General features: G+C 38.2%; 1 protein-coding gene across 1 annotated transcript in view; it reads left to right on the top strand.

The window, feature by feature from the left end:
• Window positions 1–5,953: 5,953 nt before the first annotated feature.
• Window positions 5,954–27,325, top strand: part of Atg5 (autophagy protein 5) — a 44,566-nt gene continuing 23,194 nt past the window's right edge. Inside the window, exons 1-4 of the mRNA XM_090379092.1 lie at window positions 5,954–6,070; window positions 6,810–6,940; window positions 9,500–9,578; window positions 12,438–12,597. Of these exons, the coding sequence (XP_090235218.1) occupies window positions 5,960–6,070; window positions 6,810–6,940; window positions 9,500–9,578; window positions 12,438–12,597 (481 nt within the window). The 5' untranslated portion in view covers window positions 5,954–5,959. The remainder of the gene's footprint in view (window positions 6,071–6,809; window positions 6,941–9,499; window positions 9,579–12,437; window positions 12,598–27,325) is intronic.

Below are 27,325 nucleotides of genomic sequence, written 5' to 3'. Positions count from 1 at the left end.
CCTTTGCATTTGCAAGGGTGTAGTGGTTAAATATGGTTAAATGTCTTATATTTAACCATAAATGGTTTAATATGACACATATTTAACCATTTATCAGTTTTATTTTATTTTTTGTTGCTCTGATAATGAGTGTACCTTTCATGTTTTTAATACCTGCCTATTATTCTCTTTTATAGATTTTCCATGTATTGTTAGTGTGTTATTCACAATGGCATATTGTATAAAGTTTAACCTTTTTTACTGTGTCAACAGTAAACTTGCTGCACTGTGGCTCTAGATGCTACTACACAGAAATCATCAAATCAACCAACTTTTGCTATCCAATATGCTGAGAAAAGAGCATCGTAATGAAGTTTATGAAGATAAGGAATAATAAACACTCCACTGTGTTGAAACTAGTGTTATTTGAACCATTAATGTATTTACTCATCTCTGTAGATTCTTAAATTTTAAAAATATATAAATAAAAAATAAATGCCCAATCCTCTCAGCGAAAGACCCTATCTTTTCTAAGGCCTAAAAAGGCAACGTGGTATTGATTAAATGCAAAGAATGTGATTATTGCAGGACATTGTTCATTATGAATTTGCCTCCTGATCAAACAGTGAACCAGGAATACTACAAAACACTTCTGTGGTGATTGTGTGATGCTGTTTCAGAGACTGCACCTGTTGACTTGATGCTGTCCATTCAATAATTTCTTGAGGCACTCCACCAATATGGTTTTCACCATGCTCCATACTTATTGGATTTAACTACCAGTGGATCCCTCCCACCTCCACAAGCTTAAAACCTTTCTTGAAAGGTCAAATTTTCAATAGCCAAGAAAATTATGGGCTTTTCTGAAATGCAGCCAGGAGCTATTAACAATTCCAAATGAAGCCTATTGCAAATACTTCTAGAAGTTGCAAAAGTATTTGGAATTGGTGTATCCAGTGCCAAGTGACTACTTCAAAGGGGATCTGTCTATATAGCTGGTAAACATCATCATTTTTCCAAATGTTAGTTCACTCACTGAACTTTTTGATCACACCTTGTATATACAGAATTGTTTACTGAAGAAGAGAACACCACACCACATTTGTAAATGAGAGAATTTGCTATATAGAGATAATTCTATGGAAGAAATGCAGGGAATGCTTTTAGTGAGATTTCACACATTATGAGCTCTCCTCAAGCAAGATAACAAAAAATTAAAATATGAAATTCATAGGCTCTTAAATTGATTTCTTAGCTTATGCAGAAAGTGATGTGCTAATTGGCCCTTTGTTGACTAGAGAGAAAATGAATTCTCTTTTGTCATGTGGTGACCAGCAGAAGAAAGCTGGTAACTCAGTTGATATGGTGGCTGATGGAGTTACATTCAGTATCCAAAGGATACCGAATTAGGTACGCTACAAAAATCGTGGCGCCTCCGTAGCCAGGTGGGAAGGAGCAGTAGTGCATAGCACACGCTTCTTGATTAGACCGGGGTTCAAGCCCATCACCACCAAATACAGAGGATGCGGAAAGGTCAGGGAATGACCACCGCATATCCCGGAGCAATATAGCCTTAGTTGCTAATGCTCCTAAAAACCAAACAAACAACAACAACAGCTACAAAAATCCAAATTCATCGCTAGAATCACCCAACACCAGTCCATTCGAACAAAATAGCAGAAGTTTCCATGTGGAGCAACTCATCTGGTTTCTTAATGAAAGGATTTACTTACTTTCACTACCTGTGGCTGACTGGTCTGTGGCAGGTGGGGTAATAAAAATCATCCCTTCACCAGATCAATCAACTCTAGGGAAATAGCTGCCTAACAGCAGACAACACTGAGGTGTTCTCTGTTCAACACAGCCACATCAGTTTCAATCCAACTGGAACTCCACGTATGAGCAGGAGGCCCACCTCTGTCATCCCTACTGACATGACTGCCACCAGCCATGTCAACAAGATATAGACTTCAGCAGAAGAGTCTACAGTTCATCCCTCCCCTTCTCAATTCCCTTAGGAGGGCTACACAGTCAACATTCTGGTATTCATTCTGAGCATCAGGATTCCTGGTGCCAGAACCAAGGAAAACATCACCCTGGATATTCTCCAAATCATCGTCAACAAAACTAACAGGAAACCAACCAATACTTGCAATCCCAGATGCAACTTGTCCCAAGTTGAATTCAGACCACTGGAGTCTCTAAATGATCACTTTATTATTATTATTAGCCATATGGTGCGAGGAAGCCTGATGCTTATGCTGCACCACCAAAAAAAAATTTGAGTACCCTGAGAGAGAGAGATACAGAGAGAGAGAGGTAGGTAGGTAGGAGGGAAAGAGAGAAGAATGATGATATCCAGCTCAGGATTCTGGGTGTGCTAAGCCCATACTCACCAGATGTGAGCCCCTGGGGTTATCCAGTTGGTAAGTAAAAAAGTTATATAGACTTACACTTTTTAATGACAGATTACATTTAGATGGTGACCAGCTATCTACAGGATATCACCTTCCAGAAACTGCTAGTGAACTCAACCAGTGAAAAAAGATGCACAAAGAGAATCCTAAAGAACCAACTAAACTTATTTAAATTGAAACAGTCTACAAACTAATCAATCTGATTAACTTAGGACCATCCTTTACCTTGGATGTGTCAGAGTATGGTTTTTGTTTGCTAATTGGATATGAATATCCTCTTTCCTTTCTGAAATCCTCTACTCCCATACAATCCTTACATACTCATGAATTTCAAAGATCTGTTTGATAGGCTCAAACATAATTTCTTAGAACAGGATTACTTTAGCACCTTCAATGTTAAACTGACTTTCACAAGCTATTATTTCTACAAATTCAAATTCTGCTCAATCATGGAATGCTATCCTCACATGTTGATGATGATACTTCCAAAATCTTTTCAGAGTCCTTGGTTATTTAAAAAAAAAAGGTGATCAGGTTAATCCTTTACTCTCTCCCACAAGCTCACTGCACTCCCAATCATATTTGCATTCAGTTTCTGCTACGTGCAATTTCTACATATATATGAGGAGTTATTTGAATAACTTGTATGAGTTACTCAAAAAAGTTAGTATTTTGTCTCCAAAGAATGCAGCTATTAGCTCTTGTGTTCAAAATTTTAGTTTTTTCCAACTTTTTTTTAGCCCCTGCCCCTTGTGTGTAGTCTGAGCAACAGGAAGAATGCCATCAGCATTGAGCTTGTTCAATCCATTCAAAACCTTAAACACCTCAGTCAGATCACCTCACGGGTGCCTAGTCTCCAGATGCTGCAGTTTACAGAACTAAAACTTCTTGATAAGACTACTATAGTGAGTATAAAAATCAAATTCTGTATCTGATTACTAACTACTTCCAACCAATTGTTACGAAGTATATAAGCAGAAGGAATAAATAGTGGGAAAAAAATTGGAATATAAGAATCACAAAAAGTTTGCATGTTGAATATGAAACATCACACAGAAATGAAATACATTTCATTCAGTGGGCTGCCCTAAAACCTGAGCTCCATTTAAAAAAAAAAAAAAAAAAATCTTTGTCATGATCCCACTCAGCAATGTCCTAGTTATTAGAAAATTTCTGTGTACTACTTAATCATAGTGCAGAGAATTGGAGCAAGGTCTGCTTATGAATGTTGCATCTGGATATACTTTAAGGGATCATACCTTTCAAATGGAGTAGTCAGTTGATAGTTCAATTTCTGTATTTTCTGGTCCTCTGTTTGACATCCTTTGTGAAATTGACTAAAAAGAATTCAAATTGAGGAAGGATGGTTGCAGGCTGGATAGATATGCAGAGGTTTTCCTTCAACCAGTGGGTGGGTTGATTGTTGGAACAAACATCCATCTCTTGTTGTGAAAGTGGGTAGTTTGAATAAATTCAAGGAAGAACTAGACAAATTATTGGAGGGGATGGACAGGTGATGCGGGACGTTTTTTTTTTTTTTTTCTTGGCTGATGCTTTATAAGCTTGCTTTCTTACAATCGTATGTCATTACTACTAATAATATCTGTTCATTAGAAGATAAAGTATAAAAATTTTGATTTTTATATAAATGATTATTAGAATATTTAATTTTGATATGTACCGTATTTCCCCATGTATAAGATGCACTTTTTTTCGAAAAATTTGGGGTCTAAAAACTGGGTGCGTCTTATATAGTGGTTGTAGATTTTTTTTACTTGCATTTCCTGCTTTTTTGCGCTCATTGTTTCGCACTTGTTACTGGTATATTAGGTTACGTTTTGCCACGTTCTGCCTAGAAACGGCTCAGAAAAAATTTTTGTACAGTGCTGAATTCAAGTTAAAAGTGATCCAGTTTGCAAAAGTGAATGGAAATCGTGCTGCTGCTGAACGTAAGTCTGGTCCTCCTCCAACTGAGAAAACAATCCGAGACTGGCTACAGGAAGAAGAAACCCTACTGAAAATGCCACGGCAGAAGAAGGCCATGAGAGGCAAGTCAGCAAAATGGCCTGATTTAGAGAGAGAATTGAAGATATAGATTGAGGAGCAAAGAGCAATTGGAATTCCTGTGTCCACAAAGATGGTTCAGCATGAGGCAAGAAGAATTGCTGATGAAAAAGAAGTTACTGATTTCAAAGGAGGACACAATTGGTGCTTCAGATTCATGAAACGGAATGGACTAAGCATGCGTACATGCACCAGACTTGCCCAAAAGATGCCTGAAAGCTATGAGCAGAAGGTCCTTGAATTTCATCGTTTTGTCATTCAATGTCGGAAGACACATCAGTTTGAGTTGGGACAGATTGCAAATATGGACAAAGTCCCCCTTCAATTTGATGTCAAGTAACAGAACTGTTGATAAGAATGGGGTGAAAACTAACTGTGAAGACAAGTGGACACGAAAAGAGCCATTATACAGTTGTTCTAGCTTGTTGTGCCGACGGAACCAAGCTGCCTCCTATGCTGATTTTCAAACGTAAAACAATTCCAAAAGAAGACATTCCTCGAGGAGTGATTGTTCACGTTCATGACAAGGGTTGGATGAAGATCTGGTTTGAGAAAGTTTGGAGCAGGAGACCAGGTGGGCTCTTACGCAAACCTGCCCTATTGGTGCTTGATCAGTTCAGGGCACACATGACAAAAAATACAAAGAAGATTGCTGCAGCTCAAAAAACAAAACTTGCCGTCATACTTGGAGGCTTGACATCCCTGCTCCAACCACTTGAAGGAGCCTCCGTAGCCAGGTGGGTAGGAGCAGTAGTACGTAGCACACACTTCTTGATCAGACCGGGGTTCGAGCCTGTGACCACCAAATACAGAGGATGCGGAAAGGTCAGAAATGACCACCGCGTATCCCCAGATCAATATGGCCTTAGTTGCTAATGCTCCTAAAAACCAAACAACAACAACCACCAACCACTTGATGTCAGCATTCACAAACCCTTCAAAGCTGCCATGAGAGATTAATGGAACCAATGGCTGAAGTCTGGGGACAATTTGACACCAGCAGGAAGAGTGAAGAAACCAACTATAGGAGAAGTTTGTACCTGGGTAAAAAGATCCTGGGATAATATCAAGATTGAGATTGTTGTCAAATCATTTAAGAAGTGTGGCATTTCAAATGCCATAGATGGAACTGAGGATGAGGAAATATATGAAGACAGTGATTCGTCATCAGACACAGATGAGGACAAGCTAATGGATGGGAGTTTTAACAGTGATGAGTTGTATGAATTTTATGATGAATAAAACTTGAGTTCAATAACTTTATGTAATACATTTTTTTTTTTTCAAATTTCGGGCCCCAAAATTAAGGTGTGTCTTATACATGGGGAAATACGGTAGGTAATATTAAATGTTTTAAAGCAAAGCAGTGAAATAGTGTTAACCATTCATTATAATATTGGCTGAAATTTTCACTAAGAATATTAGCTTTCTTTCTTGTTATAACTCTTATTACTACCAATAAACTTGTTTAATTTCAGATTATATGTTAATTAATCATTATGGCTGAAGATAGAGAAATACTAAGGGAAATTTGGGATGGCCGCATTCCTATATGCTTTCGATTAGCAGTAGATGAAGTATATACAATGCAGTTACCAGATCCATATTATGTAAGTAGCCTCTCTCTTACACACACACCCACCCACCCACCAGTTTATCTAGCCTTTTCATCCTACAAACATCCAAAATAGCTTAGAGGGTTTACAGGCATGGTACATTGATATACAAGGGTTGATAAAAGTTTTACGAATGATCTTACATTCTTGAATGCATAGCAATCACTAAACGATTGTGGGCGGAGCATATAAAGACATCTTTTGACTACACTAAATTTTAACTTATTATGTGTCATTCTAGTGGAAAGCTGTTTAGAGTGAACATTTGTTTTTCTCATTTTTCATGTGTACCTAAAGTGATGAATTTTGGATATGCAGTCTGGCAACATTTGACCACGAAAAACATTACTGTTCTGTTGCATCCATTTTATCTTTCTGATATGGCACAATGCAACTTTTCTCTGTTCCCAAAATTAACAGATGAAATGAATGGAAAACATGCAAATCCAATGGTAATGTATATGGTGCAGAATGAGATTATATTGAAGGATGTTAACAATGTAAACATTTATCATTGAATAAATTTAATTTTTTTGCAGTATTCTTCAAACATTTTCAACAGACTTTTTATTTAATATTAATCATGCTATTAAATGTCTTTAAACTGTATTAGTTGATATCAACTTAGTTATATAATAAGAATCTTACATTGTTTTATTTTTAGCTGATTATAAAGTAAAGAATCTCATTCATGTTTAAAGTGAGAAGTATTTTCTAAACTTTTTCCCTATAGTTGATGGTACCTCGATTGAGTTATTTTCCAATAGTTACTGACAAGGTTCACAAGCACTTCATGCACCACATTGAAGAAAAATATCAAGGAGCAGAAATGTGGCTTGAATATAATAAACAGTCTCTTAAATGGTCAGTGCTTAATTTGTGTTAGGTTATAATTGTTTTAGAAAAGCAATGGGTTTCTCAAATAACATGCTGCTTAATTACCATGAATTATATTTATGCATAAATTATTTATATATTTGATGATATTAACTTTAAACATATGAAACAACTGATTTATTTCTGTCATTTTGTGAATTTCCTCTTCATTTTTACTCCTCAGAATTCAGTTACTTTAGGGGGGGAAAGACACTGTGAAAACTTTTATTAAAGCTACAAGAGTGATTCAAACGTTAACTTTAGCGTTACTCTAAAAACAATTTCTTCTCTGTTGAACTAATGGAACCTATTCTCGTGGATAGCATTGTAACTACTGGAAAATTATTATTCGCATTGGGGCATCTTTTTTATTTTGTGTGTGTGTGTGTGAGAATCTCTTCATTGCTGGTTTGCATGTTTTGTGAGCCAAAAAATCTAGAATAACTGTGTAATAGTTGCTACACCTGATGCCAGCTAACTACAACCCTGATTGAAGAGGTCTTTAGAATGTATGGTAAATGGCGATGTACCATTCCAACTAAGATGCCACAGAGGACAATGTAATGATACCCTCCCATACCGTCTTGAAAGGTGCCTCCGTAGCCAGGTGGGCAGGAGCAGCAGTGCGTAGCACATGCTTCTTGATTAGACCGGGGTTCGAGCCCGTGACCACCAAATACGGAGGATGTGGAAAGGTCAGGGAATGACCATCGCATATCCCCGGAACAATATGACCTTAGTTGCTAATGCTCCTAAAAAAAAAAAAACCAAACCAAACTGTCTTGAAAAGATTTAGGTTCAGTTCCTCAAGGGGCTGAAAAATCGAGAAATTTAATTTATCAGACTTTTTCACATTGTAGCTAGATAGTTGATTTCAGGCAAGGGTTATATGCCCTCCCCCCACAAACGCTGGTTCTTCATGAAGACAAACTGATCATAGAACATGTATAATTCACAGTAACAATACATTAATACCTCATAGCCTTATACTTTAAAACAGCAACTAAAGGGATTGGGGAGATGAAATGAGGTTGTGTCACTGCTAGGTAATACAGTTCTGTAAATTCTGCATCCACTGAGCCAAATTATAAAAAGCAATAGCAATTTAGGTAATGTTTTGAATAAAATTATCACATCTGTGTGTAAGCATAATAGACTTTTGCACATTAACATGGTGAGTAAAGCAAGTGATGGTTCATACAAAGCATTCGGTAAAAGGCAGTAAGTTATCGTGTAAAACAAAACAGGTAATTATTAATGTGTATTCAAAACTGAAAGTACCATACTGGAGAGTCGATATATACAACTGAAGCCATGTCACAGCAAATGAACTGGAGTTTCTATTTGGAATGTCCACAGAATTAGAACCAAAATCATGACTACTGTAATATTAATTTCACCTTGTTGAAAGCTACTTTCAGGTACAATCAGTATAACAGTAATAAGGCACATGAAACAAAACTCACAATAACTTTCTTTAAATCGCATTATTTACCCTGTTTGGCAATGTTAATCCAATAATATTCTAAATTAGCAGTTAATTATACATCAGATGTACGCTTAAATCTTTAAAACTCACATGTGGTCTTCCCCTCATCTTGGAAATAGTGTTTTCTGTGCATTGATATGTATTTAAAAATAACTAAATGCACAAGGCATAATACGTTAAGAGTTTAATATCTATATAATATCGGTGTAAATACACCATAGATAACTCTTAAGAAACTACGATGTAGTGTGGGAGGCATCATTTGCTCTGTTTCTCATATTGTGCTCTTTCTTCACAACAATTTGCCATGGTATTGCACTACCTCAAATCTGATTATCTTCATAACTGGGTTGTCAGGTCTCCAATACCAGGGTATCTGCCCACCCACTGATGATAGGCTAATAACTTTGAAACGGTGCCATCTGGGGGGGGGGTGATGGTACTCACTGATAATAAGTAACAATAGTCTTCTCCATTAGTGAAGCATTACTTATTCGAGGTAGTGCAATACCATGGAAACTCGTGAAGGAAGCACACAATATGAGAAACAGAGCAAATGATGCCTCCCACACTACATCATAGTTTCTTAAAAGTTATCTATGGTGTATTTACACCGATATTATATAGATATTTATATGTATATAAACTGTTCAAATCAGTTACTTCCATACAGCTGATATCGACTTTTCTTGGTAGGTAATTGTTTTTGCAAAAAAAAAAAAAAAAAGAGTTTTTTGTTGTTTCATGCATGTTATTGTTGTTGGTTCTGGTTACATTAGTTCAATAGTATGAAACTGAGTAGCCAAAATGAAGCGAGATAAATGTATTCCCATATATTTGAACTTAATGCTTTTGAGGCACATGGACAATTTTATAGATGCTGGCCAGTCTTCTAGATCTGGTGTGTGTGTGGGGGAAGTAATTATCTCCCTAAGATTAATAAAAAATAATAATTTAAGTAATAAAAAATATTAACTTTTACAGTTTGCTGTATAAGAAAATTGTTTAATTTCAAGGTGTTAACTATTTTCTCAATGAAAACATAAAACTCTTTATAGGCATTTTCCTATTGGACTTTTGTTTGACTTATATGGAACTGATGCCAGTTTACCCTGGAATCTCACTGTACATTTCAAGGTGAGATATGATTATATTGTGTAATAAATTTTCAAAAAGTTACTGTTTCTCTGTATTTCTTTATGAATTTGGGTATGCTATTCAAATATGTTTTTGCATAGTATTCAATGATTTGCTCAGAAATGAAAGAAAAAATATGTAATAATAATCAGATTTATTAACAGTTTAATTTCTGTTAATAAATCTGATTAACAGAAGTTAATCAGATTAATCCTTTGTTACAAGTAAACAAGTTAAAAAATTACAAATTAAAAAGTAGAAACCCTCCTTTGGTCGATCAGAAAAAATTCCTTAAAAACACATTTGAACATCTTTGTCTTTTGTGGTCAATGTGATTTCCTGAACCAGCACATAGTTATTCATCGTAGCTTCGTCTCACCTTGGTACCTCTTTTCCATTAATTGTATGTCCTGGTGAAGTCTGTCCCCATGCTCTTCATTAACATTGCCCAGATTTGTACTTTCATTTTAAATCTTGAAAAATATGTTTTTGATTAAGAAATATTTTCAGTTATTTCCATTATGATGTTAAAATAATGACATATTAAACATTTTTTGGTAATTTAAAAGAACAAAAGTGTGCTATGCAACTGTGCATTTAAGATTTGTCTGTTTGCTTGCTAGAATTAAAGCTAGTTATGCAAATTATAACCAAATTGAAATAGGAGTCTGTTACAACAGTATTCGCCATATAGTGCAAGGAAGCCACAGGCTTTTTTTGCACTGGGAAAAAAACAAAACAAAATCCACCAAGGAGATAAGAAAATACAAATTATAGGCTTTTCTCCTTATACAGGTAACTACCCAGTTAACCTTTGAATTTATTCAAACTGTCAGCCTCAACTACCTGTGAGGGAAACCTCTTCCAGCAATCAACAACTTTGCTGGCTAAAAGAAAACTTCCTATAATCTAATCTAAACCTCAGCCCCTGTAATTTAAATTTATGGCCCCTAGTTCTGGAATTCTTTATAACAGTGAAAGTTCCACCTTCATTCATTTTACTAATCCCTCTCAGCGCCTTATAAACTTCAATCAGGTCACCTCTGAGTCGGCTGGTTGCCAAGCTCTGCAGCCCACATAATCGGAGTCTTTCCTCATATGGTCGCCCTTTTGCCGATCTTACCATGCGAGTTACCTGTCTTTGGACCTGTTCAAGAAACTCAATCGCTTGGTCTTTTTTCAGTTAAGGTCTCCATACTTGAACACAGTGTTCCAAGTGTGGTGTTACAGTTGCCTTAAACAGTGGGACTATGATCTCCATATCTCTATAGGATAACATTCAATAAATTCAACAAACTCACTAATCCGGCACCCCACCATGGACTTTCCTGGCTGCTTGCTTACACTGTTCAGAAAACTTCATATCTGTCTGTATCATAACTCCCAGATCCCTTTCTTCCTCTACTGTTTTTAATTCAACCCCACCAAGTGTATAATTTATTTTGGGGGTTGCTCTTCCCCAAAGACCTTGCATTTTCCTGCATTATAACTTAGCTGCCTTTTTACTGGCCATTCCTCTTCAAGTAATCCTGAAGGAGTGCTGTTGTATTTATGTGAGAAATCGAGATGAATAAAATCTGAATGAGCAAGGGTTTACTATATTTTGAGTGATAATAATATCATTGACTGGAGGGGGATTTTTTTTTTTTTTTATTCATAAATAGTTACACTATTTAAAGTATTTAGTCATTTAAATTTGAATATTTATAGTGTGAGGTTTTTTAGTAATACTCCTTCTCACACATTAATAAGACTCTCCCTTTAATGTATGCATGTATTTAAATTTTTATTAACTCATATTTATAATGCTCATATTTTTAAAGATACAGGTCAACCATCACTAATCCGGCCACCGGTAATCCGGTTCCACCACTAATTCGGACATAATTTCCGCAAGTGTAATTTCAAATTTCCCGGGTCAGTGCACCGACCTGCCGCTACTGTTTTGGTGGCGTTGGTTGCAGCGTCAGCTGTTGGTGCGAACTCATAAACACTGGCAAGCCATTCCTATTTGTTTTTTTGCATTTATTATTATAACCTGCTCAATTTAGCCCCAGCCATGGTTCCAATGCGTAAAGGAAGTGCCTCTCATAGTGTAAAGTGCAAACACCGTACATTGTCCATAACAGATAAAATTGAACTTCTGAAAAAACTCAACAGCGGTGTGTGTCTGTGAGAAGTTTAACTCGGCTTAATTGTTAATTCCAGCAATTTCTCTCAGTTCCTTTTATCTTAGTAAGAAAATTATTATTAATAATAATAATAATAATTTTCTTTTAAATCTAAAATTTAAAATTTTTATTTTTAAAATAATTTTATTTTAAATCTAAAAATTATTGCGATGTTTGAGAATTTATTTTATCGTAATTAGTTTTATTGCAGCGCTCGCCGTGCGTGCAATAAACTAATCACAAACGATCTTCATATGTATGCCGTAATAGCGTCTCACATATGTGGCCAACATAGCTTCTCAAGAAATAAAGTAACCAACATATGTGGCCACGTTGGCCTCATATATGCGACATAAAAAAATACTTTTTATATATATTTTAAGTGAAAAAACAACAACACTGCCATAACAATATTTATTTTAGAATTACTAATCAAATTATTTCCTAAATTTTTGGCCCCTGGGAAATTTTTTTCTTAAACTAGCTTGGCAATCAACGTGTTAAAGGTAGAAGGAGGTGGTTAGCTGTTGGGTAAAATGTGTGCTAAAATAACCACCAGTGATCCGGCAAACTCACTAATCCAGCACCCCACAAGTCCCAGTGCTGCCGGATTAGTGATGGTTGACCTGTACCTTATTCTTAATAAAATTACCTCTCCCTTGATTTGTTTTTGGTTTATATTACTTAGAACTTTCCACAAGATTTTATGCATTGCCAGGGAAGAGCAGTGGTAGAATCCCATTTCATGTCAACAGTCAAGGAAGCTGATGCCCTTAAACATAGAGGTCAAGTGATTAGCCCTATGCAAAAGAAAGACCATAATCAGTTATGGCTTGGTTTGCAGAATGGTAAAAACGTTTTAGAATGTAGAACTTTCTTTGTTAGAAAATTAATTTAATAACTTAAATAAGCCCATTCATCTTCTTTATTGAGAGTTAGTGCTGTCATGGTAATATACAGGATGAGCAGTTGAAATAAAAAGTTAATTTTAAGGCTAAAGTAAAGAATTATGTTCTTAATACATAGTTCCATAATAAAACTGATGTATGAAAATATTAAAGAGTTTCAGGTCTGTGGGAGAAGCAGTATGGGACAGAGGTGCCAGTGCATCTGACAATAACCTACCTTCATAATAATTTCAAAAACATGGAACTGAATGTCAATAAGGAAAGCTGAAAAAAGGAAGGAAAAGAACATCAAGAAGTTCTGAAAGTATCTCAGATATTAGAAATACATACAACCAATCACCAAAGAGATCAACAAGATGCTGCACCCATTATGAGAATCTTAACCCTTTTAAAGAGTGAACATTGGTCTGCGTTTTTAATGTGTGGGTTATGGGCAGTAAGTATATATCTATGTTTTTAAAGGAACCATTAACTTTATTACAGATTATTGGCATTGATGCAGATTTCAAAGAACTGTTTCAACATGTAAAATCCATAAATTTATATAATCATCTCTGAATAATCATTATATGGAAGATTTAGTCATGCAGCTTTTGCCTTAGCCATGAACAGGCACAGTATGGCCCGGGTTCTGGCCCTTGTGCCAAAACTCTCAAAAATGTTTAAAAATGTTGTTTTTATTGTTGTTTTGATAACAGCATTTTTAAATTTTATATACAAATTATTGTGAAAATTTTCCACTAAATGTTGCTGACATCTCTTATTAGACATGGTTTTAATAGTTGCCATCATGAAAACAGCTTTGATAATCAGATGAGGACATCACACCTGTCTGATTTTGTTTTACAAAAACTGAAAACCTCTGAAATTAATATTGAGAAGTTGATGAAATTGAAAATAGCTGTAAAATATCAAAAAAAAAGTAACAGTGTTCACTTGTGAAACTTTTAAAGGACATAAAGTTCAGACCTTTTGTACCTTGGCTGTTGCATATGATTCAGGAAGATGACCGTGATCATTGAGCACAGTTTTGTGATTGGTATTAGATGAAGATGATTTGTTAATGAATAATGTAGTTCCTACTATAAGAAATGTGTTTCCAGATATATTGGTGTACTTTCAAAATGAAAATGTGGACATGCACCTCCACATTTTCAATTTGATGTCCCTGTTTATTTGGATAGTGAACTTCCTGAATGATGGACACACTTCATGGGGAATGCTTTTTTGAATGAATGCCCTCTCCAGACCTTGCTCCCCTGTACTTTTGCATGGGGAGATCTGAAAGATAGTGTTTATACTCATACACCACAAACATTGCAGGATTTATGGGCATTGCAGGAGATATGATATATCAAGAAGGAGGCAAAATTACAGCTGACGTGTGCTAACATATTTCAGACTGTTAAGAAATGATGTGATTCATATATTTGTACTGGTGGTAAACATTCGATCATCTGATTTAACTTGCATTCCATTTCTGGGTATCTAACATATTTGAAAGTCTTTTTGGTTTACTCAGCAATGCTTACTCAAACTTTTTGAGATACAGCATACAAAATATATAAATATTTTGAATATTTATATATTTATATAAATATCAATATCATATTTAACAAAACATTTGACTTGCCCTTTAGGATAGAATTTTTTTTATTTTGTACAGGCTTTGTAAAGAATACGAAGTACCCTTTACAAAGCCTGAACCCTAGCCCATTGATCATATACCACATCTAAAAACAGTAAAGAATTCTACAGTGGCTAAAGATTAAACTGTTTATATATATACATGGTGTTTCAGACTTTGGCAGCATTCTGTCTCAAAATAGAGAAAAGTTTTTATAAACGTACACAGTGTGCCAATTAAATAACGAGACTGACGCTTCTAAAAAAAGAATAACGCTAACGGCAAAGTAATTATATATTTTTGAAGTAATCACCTCGATGTGTACACACACTGTTTACGTCTTTTATACAAGTTTTGAAAACACTTCTGAAACTCCTCTTCTGGTACTGCTTTCAGCTAATTGTCACTGCAGCCTGGATGTTCTCTATTGTCCCGCATCGCATTCCTTTCATGGCTGCTTTCATTAAAATGAAAACAGCCAAAAGTAATCTGCGGGAGCTTTGGAGATCTGGAGATTTGGGGGGTATTCAATGACTGGAATTAATTTTTTTTTTTTTTTGCCAAAAACACTCGCTGCAACACTGGACTCTCTTTTCTTGTTGCTCGAAACTCAGCGAATGCAGTACATAATGGGAACAAATTTTTCTCTTACTCAGATCTTCTATTAGAATTTCTCTTACAGATTACTTATTGCTACTGATCATCTCAATGAGCAACCTTGTTGAAATTGATCTGTCTTCAGCCCCTCAACGTGGGCACCTGTACGTGGTGAGGGGACCTCCCAGTGACGCTGCTGGACTTCCAGACTAGCATCACTGGGATCCAATGCCCACAGCCTAGGTTCCGGGCTTACATCAATGGAATCTGGCGTGTTTGCCGTGCGCTGCGACCTGTGGAAATTCGGAAAGGAGGATCCTGGTGGTTGAGGGGCCCAGCTTCAATACACCACTTTGGCCCCTGCTTCGACAAGACGGGTGGTCCTGGAAGGCCCGGCTAGGATCAATCGGCTAGTAGGCTCGCCTGCGAGGGTCAACCGTGTCAATGCCACGCCCCTACCCTCATGGTCCGAGGGACAGGATTCAGGCTGGCGGCGGTGCGGGTATAGTGTCTGGGTAGCCCTGGCGTCCCACTCCCGAGCGCATTTATTGCATGCCGGGTAGTGGGCGTCCCTTTGGGCTCCGTGGTGGGTGGGGAGCCCGGGCACTGAACAATTAAAAAAACTCTATGAATCCTGATAAACTCATTTCTTCAGGGGCCCCAACCCGGTCCCTATCTGAAAATACAGACACTGACAGCAATATTGCTTCAAAGAGGCAGCGGACTGAATTACCATCAGGTCCTATCCCGCGGTTTTTAATCATGCACTCCACCAATGAAAAACCGATTAGAAAAATGTCACCTTTCTTTATACAGAAAGGGTTAGATGGGTTAGTAGGTTCACCCAAATCAGTTAAGAGGCTCCGCTCTGGAGACCTCTTAACTGAAACTAAAAATGACAGGCAATCCGAACATCTACTCCGAGTAACATCAATCGGAGGAATCCCTATAATGGTGACACCACACAGAACACTCAATTCATCGAGAGGTGTCATTTCGGAGTGGGACCTTCTCGACGTCACCGAGGAGGAAATCTGCTCCGAATTAAAACCACAGGGAGTCATTGCCGTCAAGAGAATCACTGCGCGAAGGGATGGAAAAATAGTTAAAACCAGGAGCGTTATCCTGACTTTTAACTCTCCTAAACCTCCTGACGAGATCAAAGCTGGATACATTAATTGTTCAGTGCGTCCATACGTTCCGAACCCTTTACGGTGTTTTAAATGCCAGAAGTATGGACACTCTCAAATGGCCTGCCGTGGAGTCCTTGCATGCGCTCGATGCGGTGCAAAGGACCACGAAACAACAGCATGTTCAGCCGTAAAACCCACCTGTATTAACTGTGAGGGCGAACATCCGGCCTACTCACGAGCATGCCAGAGGTGGAAAGAAGAAAAAGAAATTCAACGGCTGAAGGCAGAGCTAAATATATCATACCAGGAGGCAAGGAAATCGGTCAAACCCCTGAATATCAACAGACCTACCTACGCCCAGAAGGTAGCAGGGAGATGTTCCGTCGGAACTCAGACGGACATGACCATTCCTCCAAAGGAGTCTTTCACTCCCATCGCGCGGTATCTCTTAAGTTCGCAAAAACCTACACAGAAGGACCAATCAGCTGCCACTCCTATATCGGTACCTCCTAATGCTCCACAATTAACAAAGGTAATTACGAAAGAAAAAAATAAGAAAGGGGAAGTCCCCCCTATTTCCCAAGAAAAGATGGATGTCGAGCAAAAGGAGGTACCCGAAGAATCAGTCTTGGAACTCTTTGCGGAGGAAGAAATGGACACGGGACAGCGTCCATTCTTCCCCAAAAAAAATAAATCCAAGACTGATAAAAGTAAGCCCTCAGCACCTCGGAAGCCGCCTGATGGACCCACCAAGCCAAAATAATGGCTAAATTCCTACAATGGAATTGTCGTGGATTCCGGCAAAATATGGATGACATCAAGGCCCTCCTGCAAAAGCACGAGCCAGTTTGCTTTTGCTTGCAGGAGACATATCTAAAGGCAAATGATGATCCCACCATGCACAACATCACATTTTTTCGAAAGGATAGAATTGCGGATGGCCCTGTACATGGGGGAGTGGCTATCCTTGTGGGTAACCAGACCCCAGTACAGCCTTTGCTAATTACAACCAGCATAGAGGCTGTTGCAATTCGCCTTTCAGTGGGATTTCTATTAACTGTGTGCTCCATTTATTTGCCACCTGGGACTGACATCCCCCAGGCAGACCTTGATGATCTCCTTACGCAGCTGCCTCCCCCTTTCTTACTTCTCGGGGATTTTAACGGACATAATACCCTGTGGGGTAGTGCTAACATCAACGGAAGGGGACGAGTCATTGAGCGTATGCTGAATGACAATGACCTTTCCCTTCTAAATACTGGAACAAACACCTTCTTCCACATGCCTACCCGTACCTTTTCTGCCATTGATCTCTCTATCTGCTCCCTTTTCTACTCCCTTCACTCACTTGGGAAGTGGAGGAGAATCCATACGGAAGCGATCACTTCCCTGTGATAACCTTGTTACACAGTGGGAGACCATGTCTTCCTTTTAGGTTACCACGGTGGAAGATTGATCAGGCTGACTGGACTGCCTTCCAACAACAGGCAAATTTCGATCTTAGCACAGTCAGTCAAAAGCCGATCAATGACGCAGTAAAGTACATCACAGAAATCATCGTCCAAGCAGCTGCTAACGCTGTCCCAAAAACATCAGCCCGGTTTCCACCATTTCCCAAACCTTGGTGGAATTCACAATGCACAGCAGCAAAAAAGGCTCAAAACAAAGCGTGGGGGATATTTCGCCGATATCCTACCACGAACAACCTTATAGCCTTCAAACGTGCACGAGCCAAAGCACGCTACATCCGTCGTCAGAGTCAAAAGGAATCCTGGATCCGTTTTGCATCATCTATTAACCAGTCTACCAACTCTAAGGTAGTCTGGGATAAAATCCGGAAAATGAAGGGAAAATATACCTCCCAACCTTCTGCAATCCTAGATTATAATGGATGCGCTATTGCAGATCCAACTGCAATAGCCAATGCTCTTGGGGAAACATTCTCTAACATCTCTGCAACATCTTCGTATTCCCCAGAGTTCCTGGTCCTGAAATATAAAATCGAAAAACAGGCACTTAACTTTAAAACTAAGGGCATTTATCCCTACAACGGGGATTTCACTATTCTGGAATTGAAAAGAGCCCTCGCTCTTTCCAAAGCAAGTGCCGTTGGACTAGATGGCATCCATTATGAAATGATTAAACATCTTTCACCAAAATCTATGGATTGTCTGCTCCTTCTGTATAACAGAATCTTTACTGAAGGGCAGTTTCCGGACTCCTGGCGAAAGGCAATCGTTCTTGCCTTTCCTAAGCCAGGAAAGGATCCAAAGGTCACCACCAATTATCGTCCTATTGCTCTGACTAGCTGTCTGTGCAAAATCCTGGAGAGAATGGTTAATTCCCGTTTAATATGGTACTTAGAAACAAACGACCTTCTCTCCAAAATCCAGTGCGGCTTCCGAAGGAACCGGTCCACTTTGGACCATCTTATTAGACTGGAAGCATCCATCCGGGATGCTTTCCTAAAACGCGAACACTTGGTGTCGGTGTTCTTTGACATGGAGAAAGCGTATGACACAACTTGGAGATTTGGCATTTTAAAAGATTTACATAGCCTAGGCCTAAGAGGGCATCTGCCCTTTTTTATTCAAAATTTTTTAGCCAATCGATCTTTCCAAGTTCGTATGGGATCCTCACTCTCTCGCTCCTTTCGCCAAGAGGAGGGAGTACCACAAGGATCAGTATTAAGTGTCACGCTTTTTGCCATCAAAATAAATTCCATCACAGAACAACTTCCTCCAACAGTAAACAGTGCCCTCTATGTTGATGACTTTAGCATTTTTTGCCAGTCGTGCAACATGAGGGTTATTGAAAGACAACTGCAGAAAGCCATTGATAGTGTGAATTCCTGGGCACTCGCTAATGGCTTCAGGTTCTCGCCGGAGAAGACCGTTTGTGTACACTTTTGTCGCAAGCGTAATCTTCATCCTGAACCTGAATTAAGGCTCGGACAAAATGCTATTCCAGTAGCAGCGAACACAAAATTCTTGGGACTCATATTCGATAAACTCACGTTTTTGGATCATATTCGTCAACTCCGCACAAAGTGCACAAGGGCCCTTAATATGCTCCGCTCGCTCTCCTCTTTATCTTGGGGTGCAGACTGATGCACCCTGCTACGGCTTTATCGTGCACTTGTGCGATCCAAATTAGATTATGGGTCCCAAATATATAGTTCAGCCAGAGACAGTGCCCTTCGATGGCTGGACTCTGTCCATCATCAGGCTCTACGTATCGCTACTGGAGCATTTCGAACATCCCCTGTCCGGAGCTAATACGTCGAAGCAAACGAACCACCGTTATCGCTTCGTCGTAAGCAGTTGTCTTTAAAGTACGCCTTAAAACTGAAATCCCTGCCAGACCATCCTACGTGGCCATTCGTTTTTGAGCCACGATGGGAAAATTTGTACAACACCCGTAAGACTGCCAATCGTCCTTTTGGTATTCGTCTCCAAGAGCTACTCAAAGAACTTAATATGAAGGTAGACAAGGTTGCCCAAACACCAAAGCAACCCTTTCCACCCTGGCATGATCATTTCCCGGCATGTGACTTGTCCCTTAGAAATTGGGGAAAGTCGGACACTCCATCATCGGTCTACCTGCAGCTTTATTCAGCACACCGAGCTGAACATTCCGACTTCGCGCCAGTCTACACAGACGGTTCGAAGTAGGAATCATACGTGGGATCTGCTGCTGTCTTTACAGACAGCACTACATCGGAGCAGATTCCCTCTGAATGCAGTATCTTTACTGCAGAGCTGCATGCCATAGAGTTAGCCTTGGATCACATTAGTGAATGCCAATACCAACGGTTCATTTTATATTCCGACGCTCTCAGTGTGTTACAGGCTTTAATATCTGTGAGGTATAATCCTCATCCAGTTCTGTCTAGCATTCAGCAGAAGATTCACGTTCTCCATGAACGTGAATATGATATCCGCTTCTGCTGGACTCCCAGCCACATTGGGATTAGGGGAAATGATTTGGCTGACGCCGCAGCCAAATCAGCAATTCCCAATAATAACCGTTGCCCGTTAGTCCCCTATACAGACTACAGGCAAATAATACATCAAAACATACACTCCCAATGGCAGGACTCGTGGAATAGACAGACTGCGAATAAATTATATCGTATAAAGCCTGTAATTGAACCGTGGCAGTCTAGTCTGCGCAGGATTCGTAAGGAGGAAGTTGTTCTAGCTCGTCTCCGCATAGGACACAGTCATCTTACACATTCTTTTCTGCTGAGGGCAGATGACTGTCCTATGTGCGAGCAATGCGACACCTTTTTATCTATTCATCACATTTTAACCATATGTCCACGTTTTAGACACGAACGTGATTTATACTTTACCGTTTTTAGTCATCTGGCTGAGCCTTATACACTCAGTCAGATTTTATCTGACAATGACCATGTGTCTGCTGTTTTTAGCTTTTTAAAATCAATAAACATTTATACTGCTATATAAAATTTACGTTTTATTGTTTTTTTTTTCTATTGATTTATCTTTTATACTTTTGTTATTGTTTATTTTGACATGGTGACCTAACTAGTTAGGTCACTGAAAGTTTAAATTTTTATTAATGACATGGTCTTGGCGCATTATAGCCTTAGTAGCTAATGCGCCAATAAAACCAAAACAAACAAACAAATCTGTCTTCAGTCACAATTTTTCTGACCTTTGTGACAATCTCTGTGGTTCGAACAGAGATCGGTCAGCCAGGTCTGGGATCATCCTCTAACGTTACGAAAACAAGAAAACCATTCAAACACTCTTGGTTGAACTTTTTTAAAATCTAAAAGTTTCCATAGTACTTTTTCCAAATTTACAATAAAATTTGATAACTGCCCTTTGCTCCATTTTCAATTTTCTGGTGACATGCACAAAACTATTATTACTCTTTCCATCATAAATCACGAACTACTGACTGGACAAGTTTCAACTTTCACTCATTGGAAAGAGCACACTCTAGCAGATCTAATCATGTACTATTTTGGCTTCTTACGTTAATACTAAACACAAAGTGCACGCAATCTCATTATATTCAGATATACACAGTGTGTATATCTGAATATGTTTATTTACTGAGATTTTCTGGCTGACTGAACTAGTGCGCAATTATAGACAATTGACATCAAAAGTTGATCCAAAGTACAGCTCTAGGAAGCTGTACTTTGAATCAACTTTTGGACCACTTAACTCCATCAAAAGAAAGAAAGCAATCTCAGAGTTCTTATCAAAAGTAGGAAAGCAATTGGCTTTGTAACTCTAGAAAAAGAGGGAAATGTGTTGAGTAGTAATAACTGATGATACTATTAACGAGACCATCTCTCTCTCTCTCTCTCTCTCTCTCTCTCTCTCTCTCTCTCTCTCTCTCTCTCTCTCTCTCTCTCTCTCTCTCTCTCTCTCTCTCTCTCTCTGTGTGTGTGTGATATTATATGTACAATATGACAGGCAAAATAATTAGAATTACCAAAGGTTTTTGGGGTCTGAAACCCTCCACTCTCAAGCTGTACTGCAAATGCATATTTATTACTATTGTCTGCTATGCTGTGGGCACTTGGGGCCCCAGTATATGCAGAGTCATGGTGGAAAAAAATCTTGACTCAACCCCAGCACTTCTTCCTGATTGCAACTGCAAGAGCTTGTCGCACAATTTCAACGTTGGCGCTACAGGTAATCAGTGGCAAACTGCCAATTAAATACAAAGTACTGTACAATTACTTTCAGTATTGTAGAAGGAACGGTATTGCAGCACAGTTCAACCAGTTTTCTGTTAACCTGGACGTGCCAGTGAAGGAAGACAACACTAGATTAAGAAACCAGTTCCTCCAGAAGTGGCAAAATGAATGGACTAATGCCAACACTGGAAGAATTACTACCCTTTTTATAACTCAAGTTGCTGAATTTGACAAAAACTACTGGCCCTGGTTTAACCCAGATCCTCACCTAACTTTTTTTCTATCAGGGCATGGCAGCCTAAATTCAAAGTTATTTACTCTGGGTTTGGCTGCATCTCCTCTTTGTAAATGTGGCTCAAAGGAGACAGTCCAACATGTAATCTTAGAATGCCGATATTATGTAGATATTCAATTTGAACTTCAGACATTGACGGAAGTTTATGATGTAAATAACTTCATCAAGTTTTTAGAATGTAAAGAAAATTATCAGGCACTGGCTAACTTTGCAGACAAGGCTTTCTGCAGAAGGAAAGGACTTGATGACTGAATATAATTATGTTATTAGTGTACTATCACTGTATATAGTTTCCTTGGCATTAGTCGTATTGTTATAGGACCTCTGATGGATTGAAAATTCATTTGTATTTATTGCCGAACGGCAATATTAGCATGTTGATGTGCCAGGTTCACAGTTGTGTGGGCAGTGTCCTGGAACTTGGGCCTCTAATGAGGTGTATAAATTGTAAATCTTAAATTGTATAAATCGTAAGATATTATGTCTGACCTCATTGTAACCAAACTGGTAGGTTTTAACTATCTGAATAGCTGTATAAGTTATGAAGGTTAATGTAGAAATTGGTGCCTTCAACATATTGTAATAACTGAGTTCCAAGTGATATGGTATACACTGATGAGCCAAAACATTATGACCAGTGAGTTGTTATGCAAATTGAAGCAACTGCAGATGAACTACGGCCTGTGCGTGGGTCGGCACATGGTATAAAAAACATCTGATACTGAGCTCTGTTAATCAGCGTTACTCTTGTTCTTCAGATGGGAGAGGCAGCAGACTTGAGTGAGTTTGACAAAGGCCAAATTGTAATGGCCAGATGACTGGGTCAGAGCATATCCGAAATGGCACGGCTGGTGGGATGCTCATGGTCAGTCGTAGTTAGTACCTACCAAAAGTGGTCTGAGGAGTGGAAACCCACAAACCACCAGCAAGGTGTTGGACGACCACAGCTCATCGATGTTCGAGGTGAGCGAAGGCTCTCCAGATGGTAACAGAAGGGTGACTGTGGCGCAACTTGCCGGTAATTTGAATGCTGGTGATGGGAGTAATGTGTCACAACTCACAGTACATCGAACCCTGCTGAAAATGGGGCTGTGTAGCCGCAGACTGCTCTGAGTGCCCATGCTAACCACGGTTCACTGGTGACAGCGCCTACAATGTGCACGTGAGCATCGAAACTGGACCTTGAGTGATTGGAAAAAGGTCGTCTGGTCACATTTCCCGTTGCACCGTGTGGACGACTGGGTACATGTGCGTGGTTTACCTAGGGAAGTGATGGCACCTGGATGCACCATGGGATGAAAACAAGCCAGTGGCAACGGTGTCATGCTTTGGGCAATGTTCTGCTGGGATACCCTGGGTCCAGTCATCCATGTGCCGGGCACTCTAACATCTACCACCTACCTAAACATCATTGCTGACCAGGTAAACCCTTTCGTGGCAATGGTCTTCCCCTCTGGCAGTGCCGTCTTTCAGCAGGTAATGCACCATGCCACACCGCCTGGATTGTTTGAGACTGGTTCGTGGAACATGAGGAAGACTTCCGGGTATTGCCCTAGCCTCCAAATTCCCCAGACATCAATCCCATCGAGCATCTGTGGTTTGTGTTGGGACAGCAACTCTGATCTGTGGCGTCTCAACCACGGACCTTATAGGAGTTAAAGGATCTGCTGGTTACATGTTGGTACCAGATACCACACAACACATTTAGAAATCTTGTAGTGTCCATGCCTCACCAGGTAAGAGCTGTTTTGGCTGCATGTGGAGGACCAGCATCATTCATATTAGGTAGGTGGTCATAATGTATTGGCTCATTAGTATTAGTAAAATAATAAGAGGAGTTTACCTCAATATAGTGCGTAGAACACTTCCGTATGATACCCTCCAGAAATTAAAACGGAAAAAACGAAAAAATCGACAACTTACCGGTACATTAGAGTAAAATATAAATAATTAAATAATCAATTTAAAACAATTAAAAATCAAATTAACGCAATTAAAAGAATCTAACGAAAATATTCAAAATGATTTTCCTTCCTGAAGCTGACAACGCTTTTCGGCCGTATGTCGTGATCAGAGGAATGAAAATTACCGAATCGGGTTAAACCTGATACTTAAATAGAGATTATTTGTCTTCGCGCATTCGCGTAAAGGTCCACGCATCGGAGATCAAATATGGCTGCCGAACATTAACAGAATTCTCGTGTAATTTAATTTCAACGGTTTCTGCAATTAATAGTCGCGTATACAGTAATACCCCGACTTACGCTACCCCGACTTACGCGAACTCGGAGTTACGCGGTTCTTGATTTTTTCGTTTGGCAACGCTGCCGCCCACTATCTTCAAGGTCGTTTTTCATATGTTATCGATATACGGTGCGACGGCGGAGAATGAGAGCGAAAGATGAATAAAATTCAACTTTGCTGCTTTTATGTTTTTTATATCAGTGAAGGGGAAACACATTTCACCATAATAACGTAAAAACCAACACAATTCCAGCTATCGGTATAATCGCAAATGCAATTAGATCGAGTTTACTACCAGTTTATAACAGATTTCACTAGCAGAAACGCAACTGGATTTTTATTGTTTTATGGTAGTAACCCCTAGAAATGTGAGGTGTTAATAGTGTATCTCTGCCTTTATGGTGTTGTTTATTCAGTTGCTACATGCGTGCAGCTTTGTTTATGCGTATCAAGCGTGCCTCCTCGTTTTGTAATTGTGCTTTATTCCCTAAAATTGAGTAAAATACTTAAAAGGTGTGAAAAGGAAGCGTCCTGGTGAAGACACTGCAGATTCAGAGAGAAAAAGAAAAGCAATTATCGATAAACAGAGGCGGACTGGGTCAAAAATTCTTACCCGGGAAAATTTATAGTGGCCTCATACTACGGTTTATGGCCAAAATCACACTGGCCCACCGGGATTTCCCGGGTAAGGCTTATGGCCAGTCCGCCTCTGTCGATAGAGAAAAAAATATGAAATTGTGAAACGCTGTGAGCGAAATGAAAGACCATGTGATATTGCACGTGCTACAGGCCTAAATGAAGCAACGGCGAAAAGCACATGACAATTGCAAACTTGACAGGTTGAAAATTGAAAAGGGCTCAATTGTAAAGGGCTTAAAAATTTTAGAAAACATAGACTCCAACGAAGAAAGCTACAAAGCAAGGAATAAAAAAATTATTAGCTTGCTACGAAGAAATTCTGCGTGAAAAAAAGAACGCGCTGTGTCGTCAGACGAATTTGTTAGATTTTATGAAGCCATCGACATCGAAATAACTTTTTAACGTAAGTCATTTGTTTTTTTAATACATATTTTGTATTAATATGTATAAAGAACTGCAATTTTATTAATATTTTTCTTCTAAACTAGTGTTTTTGTTAGTCCTTGGTCCCAATTAAGCAAAATTTATATGTATTTATATGCAAAGTTGTACCCCGACTTACGCGAATTCGACTTGCGCGATTTTCGTCGGACCCACCTATCGCGTAACTTCGGGGTATTACTGTAATTACATTGAACGTTAAGTATTTTGACTTCGTTAAATAAAAAAGTATGTTTTTCGTTAATGGCATGAAAGGCTAATTCTGATGCTGCTGAACGAGAAGCACGAACTGAGGCTTCATGTTGATTTACACGAATATTAAGAGAAAATCGTGTAAATCAACATGAAGTCTCAGTTCGTGCTTCTCGTTCAGCAGCGTCAGAATTAGCCTTTACTTTTTTATTTAACGAAGCCAAAATACTTAACGTTCAATGTAATTATACGTGACTATTAATTGCAGAAACCGTTGAAATTAAATTACACGAGAATTCTGTTAATGTTCGGCGGCCATATTTGATCTCCGATGCGTGGACCTTTACGTGCATGCGCGAAGACAAATAATCTCTATTTAAGTATCGGGTTTAACCCGATTCGGTAATTTTCGTTCCTGTGATCATGACATACGGCGAAAAATGTTGTCAGCTTCAGGAAGGAAAATCGTTTTGAATGTTTTCGTTAGATTCTTTTAATTGCGTTAATTTGCTTTTTAATTGTTTTAAATTGATTTTTAATTGTTTTAAATTGATTTGAATTGTGTTAAATTGATTATTTAATTATTTATATTTTCCTCTAATGCACCGGTAAGTTGTCGATTTTTTTCATTTTTTCCGTTTTAATTTCTGGAGGGTATCATACGGAAGTGTTCTACGCACTATATTGAGGTAAACTCCTCTTATTATTTTACTAATATTATTATCAACGTAGAACATATTGAATAGTACAGCTCTGATTCATACTATCCAATTGGCTCATTAGTGTATAGTCAAATGTGCGGCTAGACTACATTGGTTTCAGGCAAGAGACATTGTTTGTAATCATTCCTGTTAAGTTGGTGGATCAAGATGTTTTGCAAAACCACAAATTGTAAATAATGTACAGTTACTCTTCAGCGGCGGATAGGGGGAACCCGCAGAAAATTATAAAATACTTTGAATACTTTGTACAATATTGTAAATAGGTTGCGGTGTTGCAGTAAATGGGCATGGGTTGTCAAAAAATGACTGACTGCCTAATATAATAATAATAATAAAAACACTTCCAGGACAGTACTGTCCATATGACACTGATGTCTGTTGCTGCTAAAAGCTCTTAGTCTCCCCCACATTGTTGAATCCCTGAAACAGTGTAGCCTTAAAAAAATTTTAATAATTAAGAGCATTTTGTGGAAAATTTTTTATCTTGTAAGTATAGTTCGTTAAAACTGAAACTTAATTCAACATGTAAGTCAAATATCTCATGATTCTGAAAACATTCTATTTCTAATGTTCCTTAAAAAGAATAAAAACTTCAAAAGGTTGTATATCTCAATAATTAAATATTATATAAACTTTTATTTTGTCACAGAACATTCTGTGACAAAACAAAACAAAATAAAACAAAATAAAATAAAACAAAATAAAACAAAAAAAAAAAACAAAGTACACCAACAAAATAAAGTTTGTTGGTGTACTAGTAAAATGTGCTGTATATCTAATATGTGATGATGTCATTTGAGATACATCATTACATTTGATGACACTGTTTGGTGTTTTTTTTTTTTTTTTTTTTTGTAACTCACAAAGTCCCTGAACTTTAGAATACATGATATACTAGAGTTATGCTCCACAGTTTAATGAATTAAAAAAAACAAAAAAAAAAAAAAACTGCCACCCTTTAAAAATTTACATTTGCATTATCAATGAATTTTAGTAAATAATTCTTAACTTTTTTTTTTCTAAATTGGATAGCAGTCGAGAAACTAACTGATCGCAAAGATCTTCAGATATATCATCGATTCTTCTGCCAAC

Source organism: Mastigoproctus giganteus, chromosome 8 (assembly GCF_048544385.1).
Source record: "Mastigoproctus giganteus isolate SK-2022 chromosome 8, ASM4854438v1, whole genome shotgun sequence".
NCBI classification, from domain to species: domain Eukaryota; kingdom Metazoa; phylum Arthropoda; class Arachnida; order Uropygi; family Thelyphonidae; genus Mastigoproctus; species Mastigoproctus giganteus.
This window is presented reverse-complemented; position numbering and strand designations above follow the sequence as displayed.